At 39.9% G+C, this 22,875-nt stretch overlaps 1 protein-coding gene across 1 annotated transcript in view; it reads right to left on the bottom strand.

Annotated features, from left to right (window-relative positions):
- The window catches only part of ANK3 (ankyrin 3, node of Ranvier (ankyrin G)), a 393,472-nt gene that overhangs the window by 80,135 nt on the left and 290,462 nt on the right, over nucleotides 1–22,875 (bottom strand). The window contains exons 24-25 of the mRNA XM_006837454.1: nucleotides 21,462–21,585; nucleotides 13,098–13,200 (exon numbers count right to left, since the gene is read on the bottom strand). Coding sequence (XP_006837517.1) covers nucleotides 13,098–13,200; nucleotides 21,462–21,585 — 227 coding nt within the window. The remainder of the gene's footprint in view (nucleotides 1–13,097; nucleotides 13,201–21,461; nucleotides 21,586–22,875) is intronic.

Here is a 22,875-nt window from a genome sequence, read left to right on the forward strand (position 1 = left end):
TGGAGTTCATATCTCTTTGAGACCTTTCTTAACTCCTTTAGTACTCAATTCTTTCTTGTTTATGGAAGCTTTGTCATAATATAAATGAACAAATCTCATACTGGGTCAAAATTGATGGATGAAATATCCCATGTTTTCGTTGCTAAGTGCCATCGAGTTAGTTCTGACCCATAGCGACCCTGTATAGGGTTTCCAGGGAGCAGTTGGTGAACTTGAACTGCTGACCTTGCTGTTCAAACCGACTTTGCAATCCAGCGCATTAACCCATAGCACCACCCCAGGAGTCCCATAAATTGTCCTAAACAACAACACTTAAACATGAATTTTTAGGTAACGTAGTGATTCTGATTCATGAGGCAGACTTATGGGCAGACCTAGTGAAATTTTAATGACCAGAACACACACGTTTTGTTCTTTCTACAGTGCATTGATCAAAATACAAAAATAAAACAATTCCCTTGAAACTATGGTTTTATACAGAGTCTAAATTGGTAGCTTCATTTCCAAGCCATGTATCTTCAAATACTTATTTCTACAGACTAGGGTTTATGTAAAACTGCAATGTGAATTCTGAACTACTTACGAATGTGAATAAGCAACATAAATTTCAAGATACCTGACTGTTATTGTATATGACACCAGAGTAGTAAGGCAAAGCTTGACCTTCATTTCCTTACTGACCAAATAGATATTTAAAATGACAAACAGAACAGGACATAGAATGATGGTTACAAAGATCAACTCCAGCTAGTACTTAAGTTTCTTAATGCCTAGAGGGGTATTCTCAGGGTTTGAAGGAAAAGGTTGGCTGAAGTCAGCCTTGGGTTTAGAAATTTTCTTTTGGGTTTTGGAACTTGGTGATGGAGAAGACATCGTATTCATTATAGCGCTTATCCTATCCTGCCTCATTAATAATACATGTTGTTGTCGTTATGGGCCATTGAGTCGATTCCGACTCATGGAGACCCTGTATAGGGTTTCCAAGGAGCAGCCGGTGGGTTTGAACTGCTCACCTGGTAGGCCACAGTGCAGTCCTGATCCTACAAACACATACAATGAAGTATAAATGGAAAGGCAACTCAGTTGTGTAACTGTGGCTTTCTCTCTCTGCCTCCTTATATTCACTTTGGTCCTGGGAATGAGGAAGGATTATCTCTGAGTGGTATGGTCGGACAAGGGAGTTAGGAAGTCTCTGCTCAGACCCAGGCTCAGCTGTCTCGGCCTTGAGCTCAGCCACAGCTGTCAGTCACCCTCCTCTGCTTACCAGTGCTTACTTCCATGAGTGGTACGCCTGCCCCAGGCCAGAACTATCAGCAGCTGGATGGGGGTTTAACATGGGAGCTAATTAGCAAGGCCACTGGGCTCAGACTTTAAGACATCCTTCAACCTGACCTCCATCAGGAAAGAAGGAAGGAGATATTTTGGCTTTGAACTTGTCTCATCTTTACTTATGTAAAGTACCTTTAGTGATGGCCCAGTATCACTTGCTGGTTTTGAGATGCTGAGAAGCATGTTGCCCACCTTTTCTCATTCTGACTTCCTCGCATTTTCAAATGAGATGGGCATTCAATGAAAATGGATATAAAATCTGCCATTAATGCCAGTGAGGTTATGGTATTCCACATCCCAGGTGGAAAGCCTTTCATATTTTTCACTGGAGTCTATTTTGTGGCACTATAGGATAAGTGCAGCATCAATGGACTCAAGCGTGGAAACAGTAGTGAGGTAGGTCCAGGATTGGGCAGTGTTTCATTGTGCTGTGCATAAGGTTGCTATGGGTTGGTACCGACTCGATGGTACCTAACAACAACAACAACAACAAAGGATAAGCGCTCGACTGCAAGGTAAGCTGTTCAAATTCACTAGTTGTTCCTCAGAAACCCTATTGCTGTTGTTGTTGTTAAGTGCCGTCGAGTCGGTTCCGACCCATAGCGACCCTGTACAGGGTTTCCGAGGGTGTAAATCCTTACGGGAGTAGAAAGCCTCATCTTTCTCCCGCGGAGCGGCTGGTAGTTTCGAACCGCTGACCTTAAGGTTCACAGCCCGATTCGTAACCACTACGCTACCAGAGCTCCTCAGAAACCCTATACAGTTCATTATTAGTAGGAAGTGACTCAACAGCACTTAACAACAACAATGTATTAACGTGGAAGGATAGGATAAAGACTAGAGTGCTAAGCGCAAAGTCAGCAGTTCAAACCCATCAGCCATTCTCAGAAATCCTATATGTTGTTGTTGTTAAGTGCCATCAAGTTGGTTCCAACCCATAGAGAATGTGTTCCCAAGGAGTGGCTGGCTGGTTTGGACCACCGACTTTGCTATTCAAACCGACCTTGCAGTACTGAGCGGTAATCAGGTAATCAGCAGAGTAAATCCGAACTGACTAGGTAACACAACAATCTGTCAACTAGGCAGGATAGTGTTGTTTGTCATGTTAATAAGGCAGGATTGGGGTGCTAAACACTCAAATCCTCACCATCACTGAGTCAAACGTTTTGTCTACTAGAGACAAAAGGACAGGAAAACAGAGAAGGGATCACATCACTGAGAAAGAGGAGCAGGAAATCGAGCTCCTCTTTAGACCAGGGGTCACTGAGCTGGGAACCTCCAGTTATAGCACACGGCGAGAGACAGCAAGCAGCAGCAGAGGCAGCAACACCAGGAGACCCGGGTGAGACAGTGCAGTGGGCTTCCTGGCCCTCTGAGCAAGAAAGCTACATGCCTTTGAGCAGGAGTCTCACTGGCAGACTGGAGTGCCTCTGGGCATTTATCAGTGGAGCCAAACAGCTTTGTAACACTTACAGAAGCAAGACAGAGGCTGTGCCAGTCCAAGAGGGCCAAGAGGCTGAAGGTCAGGAAGAAGCCTGCCTGTGGTCACAGCTGAGAAGACGCTATGCTATCCTGACTGATGAACTGTATACTGTCTTTCTTGATCCGGAATTATGCACCAGACTGCAAAGCCATTTTAACTGCAAGGTCGGCGGTTCAAGCTCACCAGCTGCTCCTTGGAAACCCTATACAGGGTCACTATGGGTTGAAATCAACTCTACGGCACTTCACAACAACAACAACAACAGCGCTGTGGGCTAATGAGTCAGACTGCAAAGTCATTTGAACTGCAAGGTTGGTGGTTCAAGCTCACCACTTGCTCCTTGGAAACTCTACACAGGGTCACTATGGGTCAGAATCGACTCGCTGGCACTTAACAACAACAACAACTACCCTAATAAGAGTCCTGGTGTAGCACTGTAGGTTAAAGCACTGGATCGCAAGGTTGTTTGAATCACAAGGTCGGATGTTCAAATTCACCAGTCACTCCTTGGAAACCTTATACAGGGTCACTAATCTTAAATTCAGTGTCTGTAAATTCTGTGTGGCTGTTGCAATGGATTATCAAATCCAGAAGAGCTGTAGAGTTCTGTGGGAAGGACAGTTGGTGTCAGAAACAGTAAAAATAAAAATGGTTGAATTGGTAAAACAGTTGGAGAGAGGAGTTATGTCTAACCTTGCTTCAAAGAATCAGCTTTGGAATGATGCTGATAAGGATTTTCTCTCCCCTCATGAAGCTTAAGGTCAGATCCCTTCACCACACCGTCGTACATATGAGAAATCTAAAATTCTCTGGAGTGACTTTTAAAACTTAAGGGAGAAGCAGTCCTTTCAAATCAAGAAGTCCACAGTTCTCTTCTGGTAGCACAAACTGAACACCCCGCAATGGATGACTTTAGCAGAAAACTACTTTAAGGAAAATTTCATGCTGATTTAATAAGAACTTTTAATCCCATGTCAGAAGTGATATGAATAAGCCCATCAATTTTCATCTTGGAAGTGATGTCAAGATACTATTAAAATCAAAATGCACATTATTTAGTAGAGTCCAAAGTCTGACTAATGATGATATCACTGTCTCCAAGAGCTTAATACTTTCCAAAAATAGTTTCTCACTAGCCTTATTCATCAGATGAAAGAAGAGAGCAAGTACACACTGGCCTTACAAATGAGTACACACCCAAATGCCCAGGTCTGAGAATAAATGTTCAGGCATGGAAGAAAAGATGCCAAGTGCAAGAGTCACCCCAATACCTGGTAATTCTCTAGACAGTGACACCAGTTAAGGTCCAGAAATGCATCTGCAAGCTCTTAATATGCTAACAATCACCCAATTGCTCTGATGTGATCATTTTAAACATACCCAGTTGGCCTCACAATAACATGCCAAATGTAAAACCCAGTACTTCTAATCTGGAAAATTGTAAACATGATTTAGTTGAGTAATAGCTGGATGATGTAACCAGTCTGGAAGCTCAGGAAAGCAAAGACTTGTCAAGGATAACTTCACCTTGTGGCCACAAATCAGACAATGTCAAAGCCAAGGGAAACCACGTGGGTGTCAATTCCCTCGTACAAAGAAGACAACTTGGATATGAGTTAGGTGGTGGCACTATATAGCACGCACTGAGTGGTAAGTCAAAAACCTCACTCACTGAACCTCCACGTCTGTAAGAGGCTAATGGGTTGGTAATCTTATCTGGTCCCTTGCATTGTAAGAATGCAATGTCCTCAAAAAACAGGAAGTGATTCTAACTTTAAATTACTATGAAAATAAAAACAAGGCTAGTAAAAATCCTAATACTCCTAAATTCTTTATAAGTGCAGATAATCTATTTCCTAAGTTTAGGAAATGTTGCCCCTTTACGTATCTTTTTTTTAGGCTAGCATATGCCTTCTCAGACAACAGAGAGAAGTCAGAATAGCACTTTGAATGAGAACACAGTAGTAGAGTTTTAGCTGTTCATACTTAGCTAATCATAGATTCTTTACTAAGATCTGCCACACTTGGCTTATGAGAATGTCAGTATTGTAGAGCCTAGTGGATAGCAGAAGAATGAGTTCAAGTCCATTAGACCCAAGTGATTTCTCAGCTTCACCACTCAATAGATGTTTGGCCTTGGACAAGTTAAATAAACTCTTTCACCCCAAGTTGCCTTGTCTGTAAAGTGGCAGTGATAATTCCTATTCTATAAGGTGGCTTGAAACTTGAAACGAGCGGTGGCAGATACTGCATGAAGAATCATAATTGTGGAGCCCCCTTGCAGCCCAACACAGAGGACATTCAGGACTCCAAGATGATGTCCGTCTTACCAACCACTGACTCATGGATGTCAAATGAGCAGAGCTGCCCATCTGGACTGCACACCGAGAGGCACTGGCGGAGCCTTTCAGAGACATTACAATCAGTATTACAACAAGTATATCAACGTGTAGAAGGGGCGCATCGCTGGGTTGTCCATGGTGCTGATAGCTTATGTGGTTTTCAGCTACTGCCTCTCTTACAAGGAGCTCAAATATGAGCAGTTATGGAAGTTCTAGGAGAGGATGCTGCCTGCATTCCTCACTGAGCCAGAGACTTTGCCCTCCCCCCTCCCCCCTAGAGAAACAATCCTTTCATACCCTCACTAAAATGTAATGCCCAATATAAGATGACAGGTAAAGAAAAGGAAAAAAAAAAGAATTATAATTATGGCACAGGACAGGGCAGTGCTTCGTGCTTGGATGGGTCACTATGAGTCAGACCTACCCAGATGACACCTGAAAACACCAACAGTAGTAGCAATGAATAAACTGGCTGATTGATAGATCAGGATGAACATTCAGTATAAGGACTGGCAACATTCTTTTAAAAAACAGATTCCCTAGAGAAAACCTGATTCAAGCAAATTAAGAATGAAAGTTTCCAGTGACAGAGAACATAGATCTTTTTTATTTTCTCTGTAAATTATTTCATTTTCTTGCACTCAACTATTATTATCATTCAGATGAATTTTAAAACTAAAATATATACCATATTGAAGTTTTGTTTTATTTCCTAATCTGATTGATTTCAAGGTAATTAATGTACAAATTTCAACACAAGAAGGTAAATCAACGATCCACGTCCCACGTCCGTGTGCAGGCTGCTAACTGTACAATTGCTCACAAGGCAACATCCAGCTCAAGACTCTAACCCAACGGTACTACCTTAAGCAACGTGTATTACCAGCCTCACTGCCTTAAAAACAAAATCTGCAATCTTGTAGATCAATCTGTGAGAAGTGATGAGTGAACCACCTGAGTAAGGCTGGCAAAGCACTCTGAAGGGAGAAAGCATCATATTAAATGTCCCTTGTTACAGGTGCTATCTTTCAGGGAACTATCTCTAGTAAATCTGTAATCCCAGCTGCCTACCAGACACATTTCTGAACTTCCCTCAGGAAGCAGTTAGGGTGAAAAACCCAGAAAGGTTCATTCGCTGGTGGGAGGTAAAGAAATGTAAAGAAAGGGAAATGCAAGGTAAAGGGGAGAAAGCTGAATATTAGCATAGCTTCCCTTTTAGATGGAGTCCTGGTGTGGCACTGTGGGTTAATGCACCAGACTGCAAAGCGATTTGAACTGCAAGGTTGCCAGTTCAAGTTTACCAGCTGCTCCTCGAAAACCCTATACAAGGGTCGCTGGGTTGGAACCAATTCGACAGCACTTCACAACAACAACAACCTTTTTAGATGACACATATGTCTCCTTTTCTATTACTGGGATCATTGAAAATCGCCTAGATCTTGAAAAAAATTAAGTTTTTCCTTAAGAACCTTCTATGTGAATGTGCGTACTTGCACACCCTCAACACAAAATCAAACCCATTGTTGTTGAGTTGATTCTGACTCATGAAGACCCTACAGGACAGAGCAGAACTGACCCACGGAGTTTCCAAGAACTGACTCTTGATGGCACTTAACAACAACAATCCCTACAAAGGCAAACTTCCTTATCTTTCCTGTGAGGAGTGGCTGGTGGTTAACAGTCAGGTGAACCAGGTCTCCTTCAGTGCGCACACCACCTGCTAACTCCATGTAGGCGTACAGAGCACAGTATCAGACTAAATACACAGGGACATCATTCTTAGAATCACACACACACAAGACCAATCCTCTGTCTCACGTTGAACATCAGTGTGTAGTGGAGCTGTGATAGGGGCTGAAGCAGGAAACAAGGCTCAGGACTGGCTCTGACACTGACCAGTTAGGTTCCCTGAAGTGAGTTACTTATACTCTCTGTGTCTAGTTTCTTATCTGGGCAATGGGGCTATAAACTATCTCATAGGATTTCTGTGAAATGTAAATGAGTTAATGTGTGTAAGTCACTGAGACTAGAGCTTTTCACATAGTAGGAGCTCACATACCAGCTGCTTTCATCACTACCATTAACATTATCACCTTTTATCTTCTGACGCTTACAGTATCTAATGCATAGTATTCCACTGATGTAATGGGGACAAGTCTACCTTGATCACAAAGTCATTACATAAAACACACAAAACTGTTGCTTTTAACAATTGTGTCAGAAGAAATTAAAGGATCAGGTTGTTACACCAGACTACTAGAGTTTGGCTTAGAGTCATTCCTCTACTTATTTATTCTTATTTGGAGAGGAAATGTTTCCAACCTCAGATGTCCTCTGAGATAACCTTATGCGCACAACATATAAAACAAATATGTTAAATGATGACTTGCTAATACAGGATTCAGGCCAGAGCTGTTTTAAGTCAGGGGTTTCTAACTACAAGTGCATCCTAGAATCACATAAAGAGTATTAAAACACTCAAATGCCCAGAAGCTCGGGTTCCTGGAGGTTTTGAATCCATAGGTATCTAATTTTTAAAATAGCCACAGGCAATTCTGATGTATTTTCCCAGGTGAGAATTCTCACTACAAATCAGTGGCTCCCAATCCTGGTTGCAGTAAAAAATCCCATACTCATCTCTAACCCTGTTGTTATTGTTAAGTGCCATTGAGTTTGTTCTGACTCATAGTGACCAAGTATAGGGTTCCCAGGAGTCCTGATGTGGTGCTATGGGTTAATGCACTAGATAGCAAAGTCGGTTTAAATCACAAGGTTGGTGGTTTCAAACTCACCAGCTGCTACCAGCAACCCTATACAGGGTCACAATGGGTTGGAACGGACTCAACAGCACTCAACAACATAGGGATTCCGAGGAGAGGCTGGTGTGTATGAATTTTTGACCTTGCAGTTAGCAATTCAGCGGTTATCCTACAGGATTATCCTACAGGTTATCCATAGCAGGACTCTAGCCCTCACTCTAAACCCAATGAATCAAGACCGTAACAATAGTTTCTTTAACATTTTTCTAAGTGATTCAAGAAAACAGTCAGGGTTGAGAATCACAGTGAAATTTACGACACCTTTAGACTAATGCTGATTTTGATCACATACACATCTCAGAAGCGTATCTACAATGGACTCCTAATTAGCAAGTAAATCAGAAGGTCAAAGAATAGAGTTCATGGAAAACCCAGTATCACAGAAAAAACAGGTTAATCATGATTAATGCTAGCAGGTAATAGGGGTGGGCTTATCTCTGCCCACTCCCACTGTGATGTCCACATGTCTTTCACTAACACAGGTTTCCAGGAAGGTGGGAACAAACTGAGCCAATCATTCTGGGTAGCGCAGTAGTAATGAGTCAGGCTGCAAACCTCAAGGTCAACAGTTCAAAACTACCAGCTGTTTCACAGGAGAAAGATGAGGCTTCCTGCTTCCATTAAGATTTATAGCCTCAGAAACCCTATATAGTGTCGCTATGAGTTAGAACCGACTCCACAGCACTCAACCACCACTACCAATGTGCAAATTGACGAATCCCACTCCAGAATATCCAAGAAACAACTGTGCTTTATATGAGGTGAGGGCTCCTTTTGTTGAAAAAAGGAAACCAGAAAGTTCATTTTACAGGGCATAACAAATATTTATTATCTATGTTTATTTATCAAAGCAACTAAATTTGGGTAGCAACAGAATATGCTGAAATTTAACAGTAAGAAATTCCACATATGTAGGCTTTTTTCATGCTTTCTGGGAAAATAAAAAATCCAGTTTGAAATTTCTAGATACACACAGAGATATATTAGACTAAGTATTAAGATTTTTCATCACTGAATGCTAATACAAGGTAATTCTGAAGTAAAGTGTTTATTAGTTTTCCTCAATGTAATTAGGATCTTATTTCCACCTTCATTTCCCTCTTTTCTTGAAAAAATGATACACTAAAAATGTGAATACACACAACTGTCAACATTTCTTTGTGCATTACCTCCAGCTTTTTGTTTCGGAGATGTTTATGCAAACAACAAAGCTGAAAGAACTGTATAAAGAATACCATATACCTTCCACCTAGATTCAACTATTAACATTGCTTTGTGTTCTCTCTTGCTCCACTCACACACTTTCTTTGGTGATGGAATGTAGGCTCATACCCAAATTTAGGCTGAAGCTCAAGAAAATTAATACAAGTCCACAAAAGTCAAAATATGACCTTTGAACATATCTCGCCTGAATTTAGAAAGTATCTCAAAAACAGATTTGATGCATAAGACAATAATGACCAGAAGAGCTGTGGGATGACATACAAAAAGAAAGCAAAAAGTCATGAACAAAACAGGAAAGAAAGAAAATACCAAAAGAAGCGACTTTGCTAAAGCCAATGGAAGATGCTAAAGACAAAGGAAGAAATAAGGAAGCAAAAGAGCTGATCAGAAACTTTCACATGGCAGCTCCAAAAGACAAAGTATTATAACAAAATGTGTAGACCTAAAGACAGAAAAAAGGGAAGAGTATGCTCAACAAAGACCTAATCCAAGAAAACATCCAAGCCTCGACTTGCAATATTGAAGGATTCTCTAAAGGGACTCCTGGTGTGGTGCTGTAGGATGAACACTGGACTGAGAACTGCAACGTCTTTTATTCAAACCCACCAGCTGCTCCATGGAAACCCTATAAAGGGTCACTATTAATCAGAACTGAAATTGATGGCATTTAACAACAACAACAATGAGCAAAATATTGAATGATGCAGAAAGCATCAAAAGAAGACGGAAGGTATATTCAGATTCACTGTACCAAAAAGAAATGGTCGATGTTCAACCATTTCAAGAGGTTATGATCAACAACTAATGGTACTGAAGAAGCCATCCAAGCTGCACTGAAGGTAATGAAGAAAAACAAGGATCCAGTGATTGATATAATACAAACTGAAGTCTTTCAACAAACTGATGCAGCACTGGAGGCACTCACTCATTTATTCCAAGAAATCTAGAAGATAACTAACTGTCCAACCGACTGGAAGAGATCCACATCTGTGTCCATGCCAAAGAGAAGTGACCCAATGGAATGTAGAAAACAATGAACAATATAATTAGTATTAAATATGAGTGAAATTTTACTGAAGACAATTCAAAATCGGCAGAGACAGTACATTGACACAAAACTGCCAGAAATTCAAGTCAGATTTAGAAAAGGATGTGGAACTGGAAACATTACTGCTGACATATGATGGATCTTAGCTGAAAGCAGAGAACACCAGAAATATATTTATTTATGATTTATTGAGCATACAAAGACTTTTGACTATGTGGATCATGACAAGCTATGGACAACATTGCAATATTCCACTTAATTGTGCTCATGAGGAACCTATACGTAGACCAAAAGGCAGTTGTTCAAACACAACAAGGGGATACTGAACGGTTTAAAATCAGGAAAGGTGTGCATTAGGGTTTTATTCCTTAACCATGCTTATTCAATCTGTATGCTGAGCAAATAATCTGAGAAATTGAATTATATAAAGAAGAACATGCATAAGGATTGGACAAAGACTTATTAACAACTTGCATTATGTAGATGATACAACCTAGCTTGTTGAAAGCCAAGAAATACATAGTGATGAAGATCAAAGATCACAGTCTTCAGTATGGATTGCATCTCATGTTAAAAAAAAAAAAAAATCCTCACAACTGGACCAATAACATCATGAAAATGAAAAAAAGATTGAAGCTGTCATATGCATGTGAAAATTGGACACTAAATAATGAATGTAGAAGAACTGATATATTTGAGTTACAGTGTTGGAGAATATTTTGAAGTATCATGTACTGCAAGAAGAAGAAATGTGTATTGGAATAAGTACAGACAGAAAGCTCTTGAGAAGCCAGGATGGTGAGACTTCATCTCTCTTAACTTCAAACATATTATCAGGAGAGATGTCATGCTTGGTAAAGCAGGTCAGTGAAAAAGGGTGGACCTCCAGTGAGATGGATTGGCACAATGGCAGCAACAAGAGGCTCAAACATAGCAGGAATTGCGAGAAGGGTGCAGGACTAGGCAATGTTTCCTTCTGTTGTGCATGGGGGTTGGTGTAAGTCAGAACCAACTCAATGGCAGCTAACAGCAACAACATAAATATCATCAATATATGTACTAACATTTCATTGGGAACATGAACAGAACAGGAATAGTAAAGTATAAGTTAATAACCACAGCCACTCAAGCAAAGAGTTCTTCAATAAATTTCAATTAGTACTGCAATAACATCTTATATCCAAAGGATGAGCCTCATTACCAGAGACAAGAGATTTCTCTGTTACTAACAGCCACTTAAACCCACAAGAAACTACCACATCTATAATCAGTATTAAAAAAAAGTTTTTGTTTGTCCAAACATTGAATAACCATTGCATTAATTTCTGGGATACTTGTTTGTTAAGAATGTTTTACTAGTATTATGATAATAAAATACTTATTATTATTAGATCTTGTGAAGTACAATGCACATCTGTATATCTGAAGAGCTGGCATCTCTAGACATGTGGGAGTCTAAGGAATGACTGTCTATTGCTTAACTTCTATCTTGGTTATTATAAGTGATTACGTTGGAAACTGAAGAGTCCTATGTGGCATTGTGGGTTAATGAGCTCGACTGCAAGGTCAGTTTGAACCGCAAGGTTGGTGGTTCAAACTTACTACCTGTTCCTTAGAAACTCTATAAAGGGTCTTTATGAGTCAGAACCGACTTGACAGCATTTAACAACAAAAACAACCATGTAGTCATCTGCTCCAGTTTGCCTTCACTGTTCAGTGAATAAATTCAGTATGGTTTCCTCAATTACTTATGTTGTTCATTATTGTAAGCCACCTTGAAAATTAGATTTATAGTTCAAATAATTCCATCCATCTTCCAATCGCTACTATAAATATTCACAACCATATACTGCATGTATCTAGAAAAATGAACCATCCTAGGTCTAAGGGCGCTATAGGAAAGGAGCTCTGGTAGCGCAGTGGTTACGAATCGGGCTGCAAACCTTAAGGTCTAGCGGTTCGAAACTACCAGCCGCTCTGCAGGAGAAAGATGAGGCTTTCTACTCCTGTAAAGATTTACACCCTTGGAAACCCTGTACAGGGTCGCTATGGGTCAGAAGTGACTCGACGGCACTTAACAACAACAACAATGAACCACAAGGTCAGCAGTTCAACCCTCCAGTTGCTCCTCAGAAACCCTATACAAGGTCACTATGAGTCAGAAGAAACTCAACAACACTTAACAACAACAGCAACAGGTCTATGGAGTCCTGGTGTGGCACTGTAGGATAAGTACTGGACTGTTAACCACAAAGTCTACGATTCAAACCCACCAGCCGCTCCTTGGACGCCCATACGGGGTCACTAAAATGCTGCTGGGATTTCTTATGTTAACCCAATATCTAGTCAGACACAATTATTAGAAGGAAAAACTGAAAGACACAAATGCCAAGTTTATGTAGCAGAGATTTTAGTAAAAAGCCAAATAGTGTCACTTCCCAAAACACCCATCACTTTGAAGGTAAGAGACAAAACACATGATCAATCGAATCTTGAACTGGTTGTTAAACACAACTCTAGCAAATTCCAACATGCATATATTGTTTGCTTAGCACAATAAAACATTCATATGAATAATGTCAGCAACTTTAGCTATTATTAAGTCTCTCTTCATAAAAAAAAAAAAAAAAAAGATTTCACCCAGTGATAGAAAATTATCTATTGTTTTCATTTTTACATTTCTCTGTTAAATTTTAGGTTAAACTGATCTACTTTTTGATTAGAAAACACGAAAATATTTGCAAATGCAAAACCAAATAGGCAGAAATCGTCTTGGTCACTGGACACTGATTAAATTCAATCATGCAATTGAAAATTGAACAATCAAAGAATATTTTGAAAAGAATGCCTACCTGCTCTTTGGATGGTACAAGGAGTTCTTCAATCATCATGCTGTCTCGTGCATAGGAGCTTCTGTTCAAAGTGTAAGACCTATCCGAACTGAAGGAGCGGAGGCTGTTGTATTTACAGTTAACCATTCAACAATGGCAGATGATGATGAGATGAATAAAAGAAAATTAATGCATGCAACTTTAAAACAGGCAAGGATGGCTTAAAATATCAATAAAAGTGGTCCTTGAAATGGCACTGTCAAAAACAAAATCCTTTATATTTCAAGAAATCTCTTGAGTTTAGAAAACCTCATTATCAGACTTTGTTTACAATTGGGCCAATCAATTGGAGGTCCATCTGAGACAAGATGAAATGCACAAAATGCTTTGGAAGTTGCACTATGGTAATCAAACCAACATGAAAATTGAGAAGAACCAGATGTTTCTAGATAATTTGATAGAGGTTTTCTTAAGGTAAGACCTTCGGTTAGACTCTCTGGTCTGGATATGTATCTGGCTTGTACTACTGAAAAGAATGATGCCTATTTTAAACCAATCTGCTTATGAATCTCTGGGAAATAGCTCATAGCTGTAACACATGTGCTTACATACATGATTTATAAAAGCAAAAAAACTGTATTCATTGCTGGCGAGTCCATTGTGGCTCATAATAACCCAACAAGGCAGAGCAGAACTGCTCCATGGGGTTTTTGAGACTAAACCTTTACATGAGCAGAGAACCTCATCTGTGGCACCCATGGCACCCAATACGTAATCCGCGTACCACTAGAGGTCCTTATAGGGTTTCTAGTGTGGTGCTGTGGGATAAAGAACTGGACCACAAGGTTGGTTTGAACCACAGGGTCGGCAGTTCAAACTCACCAGTTGCTCTTTGGAAACCTTACACAAGGTATCTATGAGTCAGAACTGACTTCATGGCACTTAAAAAAAAATAAAAAAAAAAAACTGAAAAGAACCAGCAAAGAAGTAGTGATATGGCTATACCTTATATGATTCTTTTCATCATGTCCCTGGTCTCAAGGAAAAATTCAAATCCCATGCATGATTGTTTTGTCTTTCCTTTGTTGTTGTCAGGTGCCATCGAGTCGGAACCAACTCAGTGACCTCATGCACAACAGAAGGAAACAATGTCCGATCCTGGGCCAACCTCACTACCGCTGCCACACTTGAGTCCACCAATGCTGCCACCTGGCCAATCCATCTCTTTAGGGGTCTTCCTCTTTTTCTCTGACCCTCCACTTTACCCAGCATGACATCCTTCTCCAGCGACTGTTTCGTCTGAACAATATGTCCAAAGTATGAGAGACGAAGCTTAGCCATCCTGGCCTCTAAGAAGCACTCTGGCTGCACTTCTTCCAAAACAGATCTATTGGTTCTTTTGGCAGTCCATGGCACTTTCAGTATTCTCCTCCAATACCACAACTCAAAGGCATCGATTCTTCTACGATCTTCCTTATTCACTGTCCAGCCTTTGCATCCATATGAAGCTACTGAAAACACCATGGCTTGGGACAGGCACACTTTAGTCCTCAAGCTGACATCTCTGCTCTTCAATACGTTAAAAAGTTCCTGTGCAACAGATTTGCCCAATGCAATACGTCGTCTGATCTCCTGACTGCTGCTTCCACAATTGTTGATAGTTGATCCAAGAAGTCTTTCCTTTAGGAGCTTATTAATTCTTTTCTTCCTCTCTTCTACTGTCCTCCTTCTTGGCAGCTCTTAAATTTTCCACACATTCTCAAAACTTCCTACAATGTACGGCTCCTGGCTTGGTGGTCTGAAGCACCACCCACCACACTGAAGACTACACTAAAACCTATGGTGTAAGGAGCTGACCCTCTGGTCCCCTTGGCACATATCCACACAGGCTATGTAGGCTTCGGCTTGAATTATAGCCAATGCGATCCTCACAGAGCACCTGTGACCCTTCAGGAAGACAGTGGTCGGGTTGCTTGTGAGGAGCTACTGGGAAGGCATCTCCCACTTGCCTACCTATGTCATCCTGCTGGACGTCAGGACGGATTCTCATTGCCTCCTAGTTTCGATGAAGTATAAACCTTCCTGTTTCACCCTCCTTGAAATAGAGCTGCAGAATATAAAATCACTAAGCTGCAGTCTAGAGATGGCATCTCAGAAAATGGAAAGCCCCACAACCAGAGTTGTACTCGTTCTTTTTGTTAAGTGGGACAAGGACCACAGAGAGCTGGAGGTTTTGACTACTCTTCCTGGTGTCTAAAGAAGTCATAACTTGTCTCAATCTGAAAGTAGCCCATTGTATCTCTACTGGCTGAACCAGTCAGACATTGGTGTTGCCTTGTTTGTCCTTCACAGTGAAAAGAGCAAAGAGGTAAGAAATTATTTCCCACTTTACACAAAACTATGTCTTTTCCTCACTATGTACTAACACTGCATTACTCTACAGGGGTAGTCTTATGTCAAGAGGCAGAGTCTCCAGAAACGATGTTGTTATTCTTAGGTGCCATCGAATCGGAACCAACTCATAGTGACCCTATGCACAACAGAATGCAACACTGCCCAGTCCTGGGCCAACCTCACCATTGTTGCCACGCTTGACGCCATCAATGATGCCACCTGGCCAATCCATCTCGTTAAAGATCTTCCTCTTTTTCTCTGACCCTCCACTTTACCCAGCATGACATCCTTCTCCAGCGACTGTTTCGTCTGAACAATATGTCCAAAGTATGAGAGACGAAGCTTAGCCATCCTGGCCTCTAAGAAGCACTCTGGCTGCACTTCTTCCAAAACAGATCTATTGGTTCTTTTGGCAGTCCATGGCACTTTCAATATTCTCCTCCAACACCATAACTCAAATGCATCAATTCTTCTAAGGTCTTCCTTATTCACTGTCCAGCTTTCGCATGCATATGAGGTTGTTGAAAATACCATGGCTTGGGTCAGGCGCACCTTAGTCCTCAAGCTGACATCTTTGCTCTTCAACACTTAAAAAAGGTCTTGTGCAGCAGATTTACCTAATGCAATACATCGTTTGATTTCTTGACTGCTGCTTCCATGAGTGTTGATAGTTGATTCAAGAAGAATGAAGTCCTTGACAACTTCAATCTTTTCTCCGTTGATAAGAATGTTGTTTATTGGTCCAGTGGTGAGGATTTTTGTTTTCTTTACATTGCAATGCAACCCATACCGATGGCTGTGGAATTTTATCTTCATCAGTAATTATCTTAAGTTCTGTTTACTTTCAGCAAGCAAGGTTGTATTATCTGCATATCACAGGTTGTTAATGAGTCTTCCTCCAATCCTGATGCTACCTTTTTCTTCATAAAACCCAGCTTCTAGGATTATTTGCTCAGCATACACGTTAAATATGTACGGGGAAAGAATATAACCCTGTCGCATACCTTTCTTAATTTTAAACCATTCAGTGTTCCCATGTTCTGTTCGAACAACTGCCTCTTGGTCAATGTACAGATTCCTCATGAACACAGTTAAGTGCTCAGGAATACTCATACTTTGCAATATTGTCCATAGCTTGTCATGATCCACACAATCGAAAGCCTTTGTGTAGTCAATAAAGCACAGGTAAACATCTTTCTGATATTGTCTGTTGTCAGCCAAGATCCATCGGACATCAGCAATGATGTCCCTCGTTCCATGTCTTCTTCTGAATTCTGCTTGAACCTCTGGAAGCTCTCTGTCAATGTGTGCTTGCAGCCATTTCTGTAGTACCTGTAGTAAAACTTTTAATTGTCTATGCATACGGATAGGTCCGTTCTTAGAGGATTCAAGACTAAGCTTCCTTCAGAATCTCAGAGAAATCTCTGATCCAAAAAAGAAGCTCCATCACTATATAGTCATTATGTAATATATCCAGCATATATTTACAGGGGTGACTATTATGAGCTGAGTACAATGTTAGAAACTGGGGACTTAGAAGCAAAGAAAGGGTAAATATTATCTATGTGGAAAAACAAGCCTGAGTCAGCTATGTGAATCTGAATACAACACACTCAGGCCTTCTTGGTCCCGATCACATAACAATGTCCCTCCCTCCTGTTTCAGTTGTCCTGTAACTTCTTTTTCTAGCCCCATACTTTCACCCAAATACAACATTAGCTTTCTTAAAGGAAGAACTCTATATTTTCGAACTCAACCCTGACCAATGAACTTTCCAGTGATGAAAATGTTCTTTACCTGTATTGTCCATTACAGAAGCCACAGGTCATATGTGGATACTGGACATTTGAAATGTGGCAGACATGAATAAGGAAGAATTTAAATTTTATTTCATTAATTCAAATTGAAATTTAAGCACAAGTTTTAATTTGTGGCTCATGGCTATGGTCTTAGAGAAGCTTCTAATGACTCCGCTCCAGGCTCCATGTTGTCCCAGTGATGTGACTTGAGAAACACTGGGAAGCTCTACTTTCTGTAGTAGACAATCATTTCTTTAAGATAGTTCCCAGAGCACAGTGTGTAAATACTAGTGGTTTGTGATGCAGTTTTATGGTAGATATGGACAAACATTTAAATTTTTTTTAAAAAAGGTCCATTTTAATTTTGAAATATATCTAAGGATCACAAAGTTCAGTTCAAATCAATCATGAGGATGCTATAGGACCCTGCAGTGGGTCTATCATGAGCCAGGGGCAGACTTGATAGTAAAAATAAGACTTGAGGGGATGGACTTCAAAAAGTTTGTGGGAAAATTCCATTAACTTTCAATTCAATTGTCCACAAACTTTTTGAAGCCTTCTCCTACAAATGCGCTAACAACGGGCCCAGAAATGGGAGCTATCAAGGAAGAGGCTCACAGATGTCTTCATTTTACCTCATGTCTAAAGTTCCTACTGCTGATGGGTCTAGTCCAACCTACGTTAGGTATATGAAGCCCAGTAAATCCACCAAGCTATACTTTGACTCCTTAATACATAGAACTATTTTCAAGCTACAAAAATTAGAGATTTTCTGGGCAGGGGTCTGCAAAGCATTAAACTATTTTTAAGGAAGGTCAATTACTCAAGGGCTTTGAAAAGTTCACAGAAAAATTGAATTCAAAGATAAAGAACTTTTCAACAAACTTTTTGAAGTCCCTTCATATGATTTGTAGCCATCAATAAACTCTAAGCGTTAAATACAGGAAATGTTAGAAAAAAACACATGCCTCAGAATTCTAAAATTACACTCGTGTGCCTAGCACAACTCAAATAAAACAGCAACTAGAGGACAAACAGCCCTGCAAAAGACTTTTTCTTTAAACCCAGTGAAACTTCCCTTTTACTTCATGCACTCTACAGAATTGGTGAATGCAAAGAAATTCCTCAAGTATGCAGTCCATTGTGTATAAGTAACATTTTCTTATCATAGATTTTAGTTACTGTGCTAATTTTCTCAGAATCACAAAACTGACTTTCTAAAGCTGAGCATGAAAGAAAAAAAAACAAAGAAAAACACAGCAGGGCACAGCACAGCGCACTAAACTACATCACAATGCTAAATCAAAACAAGAGGAGCAGATGAGCCAAGGGAGGGAAAGAAACACTGTCAAAGTACCAAGTCTTCTTACCTGACTTTGGGACTATTTTATAGTATTTTTAGAAAGAAAGAAAGAGGAGAAACAGAAAGCAAAAAATCAGACAGAGAAAAAAGAAAAAAAAGTTATGATTGAATGAATTCACATTTAATGTATCCTTGTTTAAATGTTACACTCAGAATATTTTATTGTTTATAGTCTAACAACATGCTTAATATATATATAGAGAGAGAGATTGCATAGATTGAAAAAACTTTTTGTGTGTCTGAGCATAACATGAGTTATCAATGTAAAAAAAAAAAATGAGTTACACATAATAGCAACATATAGTAATGGTGCAATCAAAATTACAAGTGCTAAGACTCAGAATTGCCTTAAGGAAATAAACAATTAGCTATAAGAGAATCTTCAGCTTTCATATCTCACTGGATGTCAGCAACTACAATTTTCTATACACACACAACTGATTCATAAAGTAGTGTCTTATATACAGACAGTCCCCAGGTTATGAACAAGAGCAGTTCTGAGGCGTGTCTTTAAGAATGTGTAAGTAAGTCAAAGGTATATGTGGGGTTCTTATTTAACCTTGGAGTCCTGGTGTGGCGCTGTTGGTTAATGCGTCAGACTGCAAAGCCGTTTGAACTTCAAGGTCAGCGGTTCAAGCTCACCAGCTGCTCCTTGAAAACTTTATACAGGGTCTCTATGGGTCAGAATGGACTCCATGACACTTAACAACAGTAATTTAACCTTACTCTAACATATGAGGTCTTTTCAATGATTTAAAAGGTACACAGCAACAGACGACAAGTGAAGTGAATTGTGATGCTGAAGAATTTGTGGAGAACAGGGTTAGTTCAATGCCTTTCAAAGTGAAGGAACATTTACACAGCATTAAAGGGCAAGGGGAGTCCTGGTGTGTGGAGCTGTGGGTTAATGCCCCAGAATGCAAAGCCATTTGAACTGCAAGGTTGGCAGTTCACAGATGCTCTTCAGAAACCCTATACAGGGTGGCTATGGGTCGGAACCGACTCAATGGTACTTAACAACAACAACCAAGGGCAAGTGGAGTCCTGGTGTGGCACTGTAAAGTAAGCCCTGGACCACTCCTGGTGTGGCATTGTAGGATCAGCTCTGGACTGCAAACCATGAGGTCGGCAGTTCAAACCCACCAGCCGCTCCTTGGAAACCCCAAACAGGGTTGCTTTTAGTCAGAACCAAATGGATGGCACTTAACAACAACAACTAAACAGGCAAGTATGAACTGTCCATAAGTCAAAAGAATTTCATAACCTAGGAACTGCCCTGTATTATCCAAGAAAAGGAAGCCAGCTAGCTATTGGGCAATAAAAGCTGTTCTATTTCTAAGCAGAATTCTCCTCCAAGATCTTTTAAGATCTGGCAGATAGCTGTAACTATCTGGGACTACCAGAATGATTTTTTTTTTAATTTCTCTTTTACTTCTCCAATAAGATTTTAGATCTTTTATAAATGTATCTAAAAAGCAACAATTCTAGTAAACTGTGCGTTTCAAAATTCTATTAAAAAACAGAAAAAACTAACTTGAAGAAAAATCAATCCCATATCTAAACCAGTCACACCAATGACACTGAGAACAAACTCCCAGGTTTACTTTATGGGAAGTGTCCTTTACTATTAGACAATGAAACTTTTTACAACAGATCCTTAAACTATAGGAAAATGTCCCCAGGGCTCTAACTTGGATGGTTTAATTATTAGCTTTAAAATAACTGGACTGTCAGCAAACTGGCTGTTAATTCACAACAGGGAAATCTCATCTCCAAATGCTGAGTAAGGTCCTATGTCTTTCAACAACTATAAGATAACTGTGTGCCAAGGTTTCTCACCTACAGAAAATTTTTATACTTTAGCTTCAAGGATTGAATTTGCCATCATTCCTATCAGTCACTGCTAACACTTCTAACATGCTACCTTATAAACATAACAATGAAATCCATTTAGATGAGGTACTCAAATAGCTGACAGACAAATAACCTGACAATTGTTTTCGAGAATGTTCTCTTGAGTCTCAATCACTAATTCTTTGAGTAATGAAGAAAGGAGAGTAATCAGTATACATAGGTATCTTATTGACAAATATTTTTCTTTCAATATAGAGCAAAAGTTATGTCTAAAATATGTGTCCTGGATTTGTTCTTCCAATTTTGGCAGTAAATTATTTTATTACTACACTTGGAAGTCTATCTGAATAGTGGAAATAAAGAAAGAAAAAATAGTATATTCAATCTAGGACTGAGAATTTGTGTTTCTACCCCAAACAAACCCACAGTGGGCTGTCAATTCTGTTCACAGTGAGGCAGCTAGGCAGAGTTGAAAGGTGCTATAAAGTTTCTATAGGAGTCCTGGTGTGGTGCTGTGGGTTCATGCGCAGGACAGAAGTTGGTTTGAAATGCAAGGCTGGTGGTTCAAGCTCACCAGGTGCTCCTTTTCCTTTGGAACCAACTCTATGGTATTTAACAACAATGCTTGAAAGCAGCAGATTGCCATATCTTTCTCCTACATTTTCATCCCACTTATACTAAATCACAAAAGATTCCCAGGTGATATCTGGGGTGGCAATGCAAATTCTCAGCAGGGAGCAGAACCATAATGAACCGGTTCAAAGCCCTGGTTCAACTACACAAACTAAGGACTGAAAACCATGAAAGAACATAGTAAAGTAGGTGTGTTTGAGTTGAGAACGCGTCACCAAATTCACATCCTCATCTAAAGAACACATTTTGGAACCACGTGCAAAATGAAAATGATTTTGGTTTATGATACATCATGGTTGTTTCAAATTAACTATGATAAACAATGATAATAAAATAAAGTACCTGGCAGAACGAGCTCCAAGACTGAAGCCCATGTAACCCTCTGCAGGTAGAGAGTCATCACCCAGCTCTTTAAGGTCCTGTGGTCCAAGATACTTGTCTGTGTCCCCTGTCATTGCATCTTCACCTGCAGATGTACAAAGCAAGTCCAAATGATAAGTTTCCCATTTAAATGTGTGTCAGTTGTGGAGAAAATTGCTCCTTTGGGCATCAGCAAAGCACACATCATATCTTATTTACCTTTCCCTATCTCCACACAACTTCTATAACTGACGTGTAGAAGGAAAATGTTTAAGCAGAGGTTAGTACAAAATTTCAAGCATGAATTTAAGTAGTTTAAAAAGCTCCTGGTATTGAATACCCATTTTTTAAAATCCTCCCTTGTACCTCCCTCCTCCCAACCTCCAGATTATAAAAAAAAGGTGGATTTGGGATATAAGAAAGGCTTCCCTTTATCTCTGGAATGACCACAATGAGGACAGATTGTTTGAATGGACAGAGATGGCAAAATACGAGCCACTTTTTCCTTTCCTTACTGTGCGTCAATGTACATGTGGGAGGGGAACAGACCTTTTTGCTTTCTTTTGTTTTAAGGAGTTTTTTCACATATAGCATTTCAGTTTGGGGCTTATGCAATAAAGTAGCAAGTTAACTTATCTGAATTTTAACTGTTCAGTTTGGGAACCTCCGAACACACCAATTTCGAACCATTTCTAATCCTATCAAAGAAACAATTTAGCCCCATGGCGGGTGCTTGGAATCTCCTTGGAAAACAATTCATCTGGGACTTCAGCAGTTTCAAAGCAGGGCAATAGAAGTTGCCCTTTAACTATCAACACAAAGAGTTAACCACAGAACTTACTTTTATGACCTACAAAAGCATAATGCATCTCCTATACTAAAATGACATTCCAAGAGTGACAGAGCAGGTTTGTCAATGTCTTTTGCCCTCTGGATGTTTCCCATCCTCCACAAAATACTGTGGCCAAGTTTCTTATCCTTTCTATGACTCTTCCTTTCTCTCTGGACTTAAGCCTGGCTCTCCCAGAGGGATTTCTAAAGCGTGCATGTTGTGCTTCTTAAAGACAAGGGATCCAACAGCTCCTGTTATATTTTCCAATTAGTACTATTTACAATTTCCATTCATTTAAACTCAGGAAACCACAAGCACGTCACTTTTAAACTACCAATCAAGACTAAAAATACACTGTCAACTACTGGTTTTGCAAATGTAAAAACTAAACAGATCAACTTTCGACTGTCACCCAATCCAAGAACTTATTTTAGTGACGATTTAAAGCTAAGCTATTTGCACATTTACTGTATCTGAAACAAAACACAGCACATACCAAGCACAACTTAAAGAAAAGCGCTTACTCTGTGGTAAAGCCATTTCCAACCAGGCTGGGCTGATCAA

The sequence above is a fragment of the Chrysochloris asiatica genome, unplaced genomic scaffold (genome assembly GCF_000296735.1).
Source record: "Chrysochloris asiatica unplaced genomic scaffold, ChrAsi1.0 scaffold00020, whole genome shotgun sequence".
In the NCBI taxonomy this organism is placed as follows: domain Eukaryota; kingdom Metazoa; phylum Chordata; class Mammalia; order Afrosoricida; family Chrysochloridae; genus Chrysochloris; species Chrysochloris asiatica.